General features: G+C 41.4%; 1 protein-coding gene across 2 annotated transcripts in view; it reads right to left on the bottom strand.

Annotated features, from left to right (window-relative positions):
• The window catches only part of dnah5 (dynein, axonemal, heavy chain 5), a 352,727-nt gene that overhangs the window by 132,748 nt on the left and 207,977 nt on the right, over positions 1-12,002 (bottom strand). For both annotated transcript variants that reach the window (XM_072575131.1, XM_072575132.1), the window contains 2 exons: positions 11,203-11,444; positions 9,421-9,597 (listed from right to left, as the gene is read on the bottom strand). In XM_072575131.1, the coding sequence (XP_072431232.1) occupies positions 9,421-9,597; positions 11,203-11,444 (419 nt within the window). The remainder of the gene's footprint in view (positions 1-9,420; positions 9,598-11,202; positions 11,445-12,002) is intronic.

Here is a 12,002-nt window from a genome sequence, read left to right as displayed (position 1 = left end):
AAAGACTACCGCTACCCTTCATTCTGATTTCCCTGTCACTGTTGCCAAAAACACCTTCACTGGACTGCAACCTTGCTCCACTTAACTACATTTAAAAAAAAAGGCTTCATCAAGAACCTTGCTCTTTGGCCTGACTGCAGTAACATTCCTGATGGCACCATCAGTGCTGGGGAGTTGTAGCCTCTGCTGGCCACTGTTTCAGGTGACCGGACAGCTGCTCTCCAGGAGCCACAAACCCAGCCACCAATAGGCCTAATTAGGATTTAATCCTGCCATCCCTCCTGGAAATGGCTGAGATGAGGCACTGCCTGGCTCTTCAGGCAATGAGCTGACCCATTGTCGTGACCAGTAAATTACATTCAATGTGACATAGTATGACTGATGCATGTTACACCTTACAACATACATACTTCATCAACATTCTCAATGATCTCCCAAGGATGGTATTGTTGGAAAATGTTGGCTATTCAACCAACATTTTACAAATTAAACTTGTTCAAATCAAACCAGGCCCTTTGGCCCATCAGTCTTCACTGACCTATCTACACCAAACCCAGCACTGAGCCCAAACCCTTAAATGTTATATTTCAAGTACACATGTATTTTTTAAAGCTTGTGAGGTTTTCCACCTCTATTGCCCTCCCAGGCAATGCATCCAGATTCCAAAACAAATTGTTCCTTATATCCCTTCCAATCCTTCTGTCCTTCATCTTAAAACTATTGCCACTCCCACGCTTAGTGATCCTTCAATTAAGAGGTACAGTGCTTTCTATTCACCTTGTCTTTGCCCCTCATAATCTTATAATCTCAAACCTCAGGTCACCCCTCGGCCTTCTCTACTTTAAAGAAACTAGCCCAAGACTATCCTGCCTCTCTTTATAGCTCAAATGCTCCATCCTAGGCAACATCCTGGTGAATCTCATTTGCAACTCTTCCAGTATAATCACACCCTTCCTATAGTGTAGAGACCAGAATGGCACACAATACTCCACCTGTGACCGAACTAAAATTTTGTACAAATGCAACATTACTCCCCCAAGCTCTTATAACCTGTGCCACAACAGAATGAATAAAGCAAATGTCTCCTATGCTTTCTTAACCACCTTATTAACTTGTCCTGCCACTTTCAGGGATTTCTGAGCGAATACCCCAGATCCCTCCATTCCTGGGAGCCTTCTGTATCTCTTACTTTCATTTCGTCCAAAGTCAACTCACACTTAGCAAGGGCAAAATCCTAGAATTCCCTCCATAAGGGCATTGTAGGACTACCTACAACACATGGACTGCAGCAATTCAAGGAGGCAGCACACATGTTTGGCCTGTAATCCCTCCAATTCCTTTTTGAAAGTCTCCCACTGTTCTGCTGTAATCTTACCCTGAAGTAGCTGTTCTGAGTCTACTTTGGCAAGATCTAGCCTTATTTCAATAAAATCTGCCTTACCCCTATTCAAAATCCATTTTTGCAGATCATCTTTTTCTTTTTCCATAACAAACTTAAAAAGTACACTGTTGTGGTCACCATCACTAAAATGTTCCATTACTGTGACTTCAAACACCAGTCCTGAATTCGGTCCAGCATTGCATTGTCACGTACATGACCTTCCACATCTTGATATAAAAGTTCTTATGAATACATTTCAAGAAATCTGCTCACTCTAAACCCTTTATACTAGTCTATCGCAATTAATGTTGGGACAGTTGAAACTCCTCATATAAGTACCTTCCTGACTTTTGGTGGCATGTTGAATATATAAATTCAGATCATGTATGATACTATAAACCAAATGGTAATTTTACTTAGTCTTAACAATGTACTTAAGACTTACTGTCCCTACTATTCATCTTGAAATATTAAAATTACAAAGATGCTTTTCCTGTGCCATGGCTTATTATACAACAGATTGCTGTGCTGACTTTTCACAAACTAAAATACTATCATAAAGCTGCTGAAACAGCTCATTGTCCCTCCTGGTTGACTGATTAGGTTGCTGAGCAAAAACGATTAAATATAAGCTGCGGGCCACACAGCTGCCCATCAAAGATGATAAGGAATAATTCATCCTGTTCTCCTCATGGATCTGACCCATTTCTTCACCCTGGTCACAGTCAGGAACAAAAACTATTAGTTTAGGATGTCAATTACCTCAGATGCTAAAAATATAACTGGCTGGCTTGATTCATTGATCTGTGTCAAATACTTAAAACGCCTCAAAGGAAGTTAAATGCTGTGGATTACGGAAATCATAAACACACACTAAAAGGGCTGAAAATACACGGTAGGACAGGTACACTTGTGCTGAAAGAAACAGATTTAACAGAACTGGAAAATGTTATGTTTAAAGCAAGTCTCATGACCTGGAGAGAGAATAAAAAGAATGAAAGAAATGACATGTAATAATGAAGACACGAAAGATTAAAAGGGTAAAGGAGATGGGTACAAGGCAAAAGAATATGGTAGTAAAACAAGCACACAAGGGTTAGGCTTCAAGATGGGAAATCCATTTGGCCTTTGAGGCTTTTTAGTGGACAATAATTGTGAGAATTCAGGGCATGGGGCCAAGCTTGGCAAATCATATAGTCAAATACACCATCATTCATGATAGAAAGAAGTCACCAGAACAGATGTAATAGAAGCAGAGAAATTGACAGAATGGGGAGTTTTGAAAAAAGAATAATTCACAGGATGTGGGTATGGTTGGCTGGACCAACATTAATTGCTCAGAGAGTCAACCATATTGCTGGTGGTTTGGATTCTCCTGGACACATATTGGTCAGACCAGGTAGGGATGACAGCTTCCTTCCCTACAGGACATTAGTGACCCAGATGGGTTGTTCTGACAATCGACTTTGGTCACATGATCCTTATTAGACTCTTTATTCCAGATTTTTCAATAAATTATATTCAAATTCCACAATCAGCCCAGCAGGACCCAAACCCAGGTCCCCAGAACAGGGTGCTGGATTAATTGTCAGCGGCGATTGCTAATGAATATGATTGTTCATGTGGGGAACTCTGTGTCACTGTCCCTGGGTTTGTGGGTTCTCACGTGGCTGATAAACCTGAGCCTAGAGCCACATTCCTGATCAAACATTTGGCAGGTGTTTCCAGGAGACTAAACTGGTCCTTGGCCTTGAAATCATTGACATTCCTTTCTCCAGTTCCTTTTCTGCGCTCTCTGTTGCCACTGGGTGTTTTCAAAGAATTGTGTCCCTTCATAAAGGAGCTTCCTCCAAGTCAGTTTCTTCTAATGAAGATTTCCCATGCACTGACATCTATGTAACATTTCTTGACAGAAGCCTTCAGGGAGTCTTTGAAATGCTAACTTTGTGCTCTTGTTCGATTGCCTTCCTCCAGATGGTTGAAAACGATTTGCTTTCGCAGTTGGAAATCAGGCATCCTAAGCATATGGCCAGCCCAACAGAGTTCCTTTTGGATGATCCTGGCCTCAAAGTGGCTGGTATAGGCTGCTTCAAGGGCACTGATGTTGGTACACCTGTCCTCCCAGCTGATGCCAAGAACATCTCAAACATTCCTTGAGGAGGCATCCATACATCATCCAAGTATCTGAGCCAGAGAGAAGAGTAGAAGGATGACTGCTATGTACACAATGAGCTTGGTATGAGGACAGAGATCAGGGGCTCAAAGACTGTCATCTTTCAGCATCTGCAGATAGCACTCGCAGGTTGCAGAGACCCAGCATCGTATCCACTGATGTCAGTCTTAGATGAGAGGTAGCTTCCCAGGTAATAGAAATGGTCCAAGTTTAGGAGGGTTTCTTCATTGATCTTAATGGAAGAAAAGACAGGAACTTGAGTGTTCTTGAGGATGAGGCTGAGATCAATTCTTTGGTATGCTTTGAAGGTATTAGGTGAGGCTTGAAGATTCCCTTCTGAGAAAGCAAAGCTGGAATTGCCATCCACATGCTGAAGTCCCACAAGCAAGGCCAGTGGCATTTCCTTCTTTGATTTCAACCTGTTAAAGTTGAAAGTTTTTCCATCCATCCTTGAGATCATGTCACACCAACAGGATGCTTGTCCTTTCCAGGATGAAAAACAGTGGTGATGAAAATTGAGATAAGGGTGGGGGCAATGGCACATCCATGTTTGACCTCTGTCTTGACTTCAAATGATTCTCTCATTTTAACAATAGTGAGGACTGTTACCAACACCTTGTCACAAAGGAGACAAGAGCATGTTGATGAATTTCACTGAACAGCCGACTTTTGTCAGGCTCTTCCATGGTACTTCCCAACTGACTGAGTTAAAAGTCTAGCTTAGATTGTAAGTTTGCTCACTGAGCTGGAAGATTTGTTCTCAGATGTTTTGTCACCATGCTAGGTAACATCATCAGTGAGTCTCCGTTGAAGTGCTGGTATTTTGTCCCACTTTCTATTTATCTGTCTTAGTCTATTGTGGTGGGTGATATCACTTCCAGTTCTTTTTCTGAGAGGTTGGTGAATGGGGTCCAAATTGATGTGTTTGTTGATGATGTTACAGTTTGAATGCCAGGCCTCTCAGAATTCCCATCTATGTCTTTGTTTGACCTGTCCCAGGATGGTTATATTGTTCCAGTCGAAGTGGTGTCCCTCATCATCTGTATGTAAGGATACTAGCGATAGTTGGTCATGTCTTTTGGTGGCTAGTTGATGCTTGGATATCCTGGTGACTAGCTTCCTGCCTGTCTGTCCAATGTAATGGCAGCATCCGAGAAGCAGGAAAATCGACGTTTCGGGCAAAAGCCCTTCATTAGGCTTTTGCCCGAAACGTCGATTTTTCTGCTCCTCGGATGCTGCCTGACCTGCTGTGCTTTTCCAGCACCACAGATCTAAACTCTGGTTTCCAGCATCTGCAATCCTCACTTTTGCCTGTCCAATGTAATGTTTGTTGCAGTCCGTGCAGGGTATTTTGTATATGACATTCATTCTGCTGGTTGTTGGTACAGGGTCCTTCAAATTCATCAGGAGCTGTTTCAGTGTGGTGGGTGGTTTGTGGGATATCACGATGCCAAGGGGCCAGAGTAGTCTGATCATCATCTTCGAGATGTCTTTAATGTATGATAGTGTGGCTAGACTTTCTGGGTGTGTTGTGTCTTCTTGTTAAGGTTTGTTGTGTAAGAATCGGCAGATTGTGCTCATTGGGTACCCGTTGTCCTTGATTATGTTGTATAGGTGCTTTCCTTTGGGTTCTTGTAGTTCCTGAGTGCTGCAGTGTGTTGTGGCTCGTTTAAATAATATCCTGATGCAGCTCCATTTGTGGGTGTTGGGATGATTGCTCCTGTAGTTCAGTATCTGGTCTGTGTGAGTCGCTTTCTTATAGATGCTGGTCTGCCATTTTCCATTGGCTTTCGTTCTACTGTGACATCTAGGAAGGGGAATCTGTTGTTGTTCTCTTCCTCTTTGGTGAACTTTACATCAGTAATGATGTTCTTTATGTGTTTATGGGTTTCTTCTAATTTGTTCCATTTTGTGATGACAAAGGTGCAATCCACATAATGAACCCAAAGCTTGGGCTTGATCATGGGGAGGGCTGTTCATTCCAACCACTGCATCACCACTTCTGCCAAGAATCCTAATATTGGTGATCCCATGGGCATCCCATTGATTTGTTTGTCGGTCTTGTCATTGAAGGTGAAGTGGGTTGTGAGGCACAGGTCTACTAGTTTGAGGATGCTGTCCTTGCTGATGGAGTTGGTGCTGTCTAGTGTTTGTGTCCTTGGCTCATCTAGCAGTGAGACCAGTGTTTCTGTGGCTAGGGTGATGTTTATTGATGTGAATAGGGCCGTAACATCGAAGGAAACCATGACCTCGTCATCCTCTACCTTGGGGTCTTTGATGATGTTCAAGAATTCCTGGGTGGAGTGGTGTGAGTCTTCTACTAGGTATTTCAGTATCTTTGCTAGTCTGTATATCTGGTTTCATTTAATGAAGGCTGAGCAGTGAAAACCATAGCTCCATGGTTTGGTTGGAAACCACAATGTCTTTCAGGAATCATCTCCTCAGGTATTGGGAGAAGGCACCTTGTGAGGCCTTGAGAGTTGACCTTCCCAGTGTCCTAGAGTAGAGACTTTCCTCAGAAATACCCAAAATTCACTTTGTCTCCTTTCTTAAATACAGTGGTGATGGTAGCATCCATCAAAACATTAGAGATTTCTTCTTTGAGCCAGATTTTCAGGAACAGCTGATGGAGATGACAGGTAAGCTCCGCTCCTCCAAGTCTGAAAATTCCTTTTGGGATCCCATCTACCCCTGTGGCTTCTCATTTCTTCATGCGTTGAATGGTGGCTTCAACTTCTCCCACACTAGATGCAAGTCCAAGGTCATCTTTGATGGGGAGTTGGTGGATTTCCTTAAACATGTCTTCATCAATGACTGCATGAAAGTTTGGAGTTCTTTGAAGTGTTCTCTCCAACAGAGGCTGACGTTATCTCTGTCACTGAAAAGAGTTTCATCTTGATCCTGCACCAGTTTGAGGCCAATGTGTTCAGTTCATCTCTTTCCTTGCAGCCACTGAAGAAACCCTGGGTGTGGTGGGTGTCAACAAGGAGTTGCATTTCCTTAGCTTTCTCAGTCCACCACTGGTTCTTGGGCTCTAGATTAATAGTCCAGTGCTAATATCACTTGCCTTCCCATTTACTACTTTCAGATATGTCCTGCAGCAGATGCATTATTCCCACTGTCCTCTTCAACAGGACACTTAAATCCTCTTCCACTTTCCACTTCTGCCGTGACACTGGTTTTGAACTCCAGGGCTTAGAATCTGGTAGCACCAGCCTTGATCACTGCTTTACTTGAGAATACTGGGATGGCAGTGCTGCTTTATACCTGATACGTCGAATTCTCCACCTCCTGATGCTACCTGGCCTGCTGCGTTCTTCCAGACTCCTGCTTGGCTACTTTGGATCCCAGCACCTACAATCTTTTTGTCTCTAGCTAACTGGATTGATTGGCAGCTCTCTGAGCCAGGCCCTTCACCCATGTGACCAGCAGAAGTCCCATCTCCACCCAATAAAGACTTTTAGAGTGTTAAATCGCTGTGGAAATGCTGTGATCAGCAGGAATGGGCTCCCCAACATTCAAAAATTTCGGGCCATTGCTTTATAAACTACGCCAAGAGACAAAGAAATCAAGTTAGGGAAGAATCACTGTTAGACCATGTCAAGGCAAGAGAAGGGTGAATGTTGAAAACAGAGTTGTTAAGTTGTCCATATCAAGAGGAAAGCAAGAAATAACACGAATGAAGTTGTTAATAGTAAAAACATCAATAACAAAAAAAATCTGGAATTTAGAGTCTAATGATTACCATGAATCCATTGTCAATTGTCAGAAAAACTTATCTGGTTCACTAATGTCCTTTAGAGAAGAAAATCTGCTATCCTTACATGTTTGGCCAACATGTCACACCAGATTCACAGCAATGTGGTTGGCTCTTAACTGCTCTCTGGGAAATTAGGGATGGACAATTAATACTGGCCTAGGAGCAATGCCCTGATCCTGTGAATGAATTAAAAAAGAAACATGTGGAGAGAAATTGTGAGAAAGTGGTCCAAAGATGGATAGGAACAAAGAACGCTCCTCTTATCAAAGAAAAAGGAAAGCATGGCTAGGACCCATGTGGGTTTCAAGTAACTTTTTTTTATTTGGAGCAAGTGATGAGATGTAAAGAAATTATTGTGCAATGTGAGGGAGATGTGACCCAATGAGGATATGAATCCTCTCTCCATCAAGAATATCTGAGGACTCTCCAATTCTTCCCTGAAGTGACTTTCATCTACCAATATCTCCCTGCCTCTACCTGACTGTGGCAGCACAGTGACTCAGTGGTTAGCACTGCTGCCTCACAGCGTCAGGGACCCGGGTTCGATTCCAGCCTCAGGCAACTGTCAATGTGGAGTTAGCACATTCTCCCCATGTCTGTGCACTTCCTCCGGGTGCTCCAGTTTCCTCCCACAGTCCAAAGATGTGCAGGTTAGGTGAACTGGCTGAGCTAAATTGCCCATAGTGTTCAGAGATGTGCAGGTGATGAGGCATTAGTCAGGGGTAAATGTAGAGAACAGGTCTGGGTGGGTTATTCTTTGGAGGGTCAGTGTGGACTTGTTGGGCTGAAGGGCCTGTTTCCACACTTTAGGGATTCTGTGATCCTATGACTGAACCCAAACTGAACAACTCCTCTTTCACTCTACAGACTGATGCATTTAGAGGATAAGTGAATAATTAGACAGTCATCCAAGACATAGGTAATAGGATTGTTAGTTAAAGTGAACAGATAGCTTTGAATGAGTTTATGTAGGAAGATCAAACCACCAGATCACAAAATCATGGATTAAACATTTCAGTCACAATGGGAGAGAGGACAAGGATATCAACAATTGTGCATCTGGTGGGACTGCTAATTCCACTGATAGTGTTAGATGCTTCCAGTCTGTTTGTTCATATTTGAAGAAATGAACGCAATTAATGGGATATATAGTGATTGTTTAACAATTTGCATTTACGTAGCACCTTTAATGAAGTAAAACATCCCAAGGGGCTTCAGAAGGGCACGTGCAAACACCATCTGACAGGATTCACTAAGTTGATAGGCCGTGACTATTCACACAAAAAAAGTCTCGGGAAAGTCACAACAGAGCTCCATAGAACTACTCTCTCAACATGGAGTGAGACAACTGGTGGTGGGTTAACCTGAGGGCCACTACACCTCAGGTGAGGCGAGGGAATGAGTAGGCGGTACCTTCAGCCAATACAGGATGTCGCACTGCTCATTCAATACACATACCACCATGTACTGCTACAAAATTAGCACATACTTGTTTACAGAAAGTGGCACATGTACAGTTAAACAGGTTTCTCAGCAATCAAATAGGCACAATGGCTAACCAATGTGAGTGAGTGAGGCTCAGTTGCATGATTATGTGCAAGAGCAATGGTGATGGGGGAGAGAGGAGAGTCTGTGAGGACAAGCTAGAAAGGTATCCTCCCTCCCTCCCTCCTATACAGAGAAAAATAAGGATAGTTTACCACAGTCACAAAGGATGTCATTCGTTACTTATGTAAGAGTCATTTCAGCATTCTGTTAAGGACAGAAAATTGATTGGAGGAATTCAAACATGGAAGTTGTGGAAATGTTTACACCAATCATTGAAGAACACTAGATGGCTTATAGTGGCCTGAATTTTGTAAGTGAAATTATTTTGAAACAGTCTGTGTTCATCCTCATTCCTCTAATACTGTCAGTTACGTCTGGAACCTGCATTCATGTGGACTTAAAACAAAAATCATGATATGCAACTAATTTATGTATCTCTTGATGCATTATACAATTGCCTCATTAACAGCAGAAATAACTGTATTGTTCAGAAGAAATGTAATGTAATCTTACTGAGCAAGTGTATCATTACAATGTAGTCTGGCTTAATTCACTCACCTTTGGTGGAATGAGGCTATCAAGCATGTTAATACTTTGCATGATAATAAAAGCCTCCAACATTTCCATCTTGTACTCCAGTGACTGGACACTAAACCTGTACAGTTCAGCAAAGGATTCTGCAAACAGCTTCCGCAGAATCTCAGCTGCCTGTTGGGATCTTTTCTTCAACCAGCCCTAAGACAAACAAGTCAAAGAATAAAGCTCAATTACTCGGTTATTTAAACTTTTGATACAATTTACTACGTTATTTAAAATTTGATACATCATATACTGTATGTAAACTTTATTAGCTACTAAAGATGCAAAGGGTCACAATTCAGTACAGTTGATATTTTATAAATGCAAGGACAAATTTTGTAATGGGATACATTACGTGGAACTTCTACCTTCAGCAGAGACATAAAATGATTGTCAGCTAATCAGTCACCCAGTTTTCTTTACATTGACTCCAACTGGGCATGGTCGTTATCAGATCCATTGGCCCAGATTTTCATGTGATTGAGATTTCACTGACCTTTAAAAGTGGTGGGCAAGACCCAAATCCAGACACCCTGACAGTCTCTGACAGATAATATTTTACTAGTAGGGAAAGTAGATGATTACAGAAGGGAAAGTTAAACTAATCTGGCTTTCTAAACTGAGAAAAATTAAGCCCATTTGTGCTCTAGCCAGAACAGAGTGTGTGTTCTGAATTTCTACTTGTAAATGCTGTCTTTAGAACCGTCAAGCTATGAAGTTATTTAGAATCTCAGTCTGTGTCTGTAAAAGTCAAAAAAATGTGTTTTAGCAATTACAATTTTGTTGACTTTGCTTCAAGAATTATTATTAAAATATTGTAAGGCTTGGCTGATTTCCACAACCCATCATTTTATCAATTCTAAAATAAAAGTTAGATTATTGACAACTCAAAGAATTTATTTAAAAAATCATGATGGTGCAGCTTTATGTGTCTGTATGATTGGTAACAGATTTAGCTGTAGCGGGGAGTGAAATATTTTGAATAGGTTTTCATGAAAGGGAGTTTTATTTTACTATCGCAAAGCTTGTAATAGATATCTACACTTGTTTTATTTCATCTCGACATGGCTTCTGAGAATTACCCATGGTCAATATTGGTGATTTGGCACGAAGGCTACAAGGGCAAAGGGTAATGGATTGGTTAAAATAAGTTGGCATTAAGACTAAATGGGCATGTGGTTGTTAGCATGAGGTTTATATATCGAATAGAAGAGATCATAGGTTGAGTGGGGGTCATGAGTTGGCATACAGGAATGATAGATCATTCAGGTATGTGATCGGAATGGATTGGCATGAGTTGACAGGAATGGAGCATGGGAATTGGGAGCTAGAGGCCTCATATTTAATGAAACAAATGGGACAAAGTTCCAGAAGACTAAAGTAAATCTTTTAAACAGCCCTCCTTGGCTTGACCCCATCCCATACCCACCCACACCTGGAACTAGGATCCTGCTATTTGGGTGAGTTTCTCCTATGATGAGTGTGGTGAACTGTGAGATTTTCCAACTCCTGCAACCTGATTTGTAATGAAAATCCTTCCATTATCTCCAATTTTACAACCCCGCCACAGTTTGAAATTCCAGTGAGTGATTTTTGCACTTACACCATTACTCCAAATCTTCCAACAATGTATTGATTGAGGAAAATGAACATCACATTATAATAAAAATAGCTTAAATTAAATAAAAGGTTGAGGACATTTTAATCCTTTAACAGATAATTATTTGGCCACAAAAATAAAAGAAGATAAGATTTAAATACCTCAAGGATGGGGCTGAAATTCAAGACTGAAGAACTCATGAAGACCATGCCATTTCGAGAAACAGTTGCAGGAGAGGCATTGTCTATGTTGTGTGGTTCAAACACAATTTTACAGTTCGGAGCCATGGGAATACGATCACCGTTTGCCAAAGTAAGGGTTTTGTTATCATCAAGCACGGAGTTTAAATTTTCAATCCAAATGGCATCGACAGGACCATCCAGCACAATCCAGATGTGTTCTCCTGCAGCACAGACAACAATAATAAAGCAGTACTGTCTAATGTTAATTCATTCAACAACATGGAAGAAACAGTAATGCGTGTCCAATCCAGAATATGTTACTTCAAGGGGGTGAATTAGAGCAGATGGTCTTCCCACTGTTACCCTTCTCCATCAAACTGATGCAAGCAGTAGCATTTGGAAGTCCTGCCAAATAAAACTTGGCCAACTGCTGTTGTGCTTCCTGTAGATAATACACACTGCAAGCACTGTAATCTGTAATCTGTAAATTGGATATTTGAGCTATTTGTTGCTGATAGAAACAGAAACTGTTGGACATACTCAGCAGATCGGTCAACATCAAAATCATTCTGATGAAAGGTCATTAACCTGATATGTCAACTCCATTTCCCTCTCCACATACGGTCCTGGAACCACAGAGTATTTTCAGCGTTTAATTCTATTTCATCATTTTAGATTTCCTGAATCCACAGTATTTTGCTTTATGTTCGCAAATTTTAGAGTTTGTGTTGCAAATTAAGGTATACCAGAGATACTTCTTTGGATTCATTTGGCTATTT

Source organism: Chiloscyllium punctatum, chromosome 8, assembly GCF_047496795.1.
Source record: "Chiloscyllium punctatum isolate Juve2018m chromosome 8, sChiPun1.3, whole genome shotgun sequence".
Classification (NCBI taxonomy): domain Eukaryota; kingdom Metazoa; phylum Chordata; class Chondrichthyes; order Orectolobiformes; family Hemiscylliidae; genus Chiloscyllium; species Chiloscyllium punctatum.
This window is presented reverse-complemented; position numbering and strand designations above follow the sequence as displayed.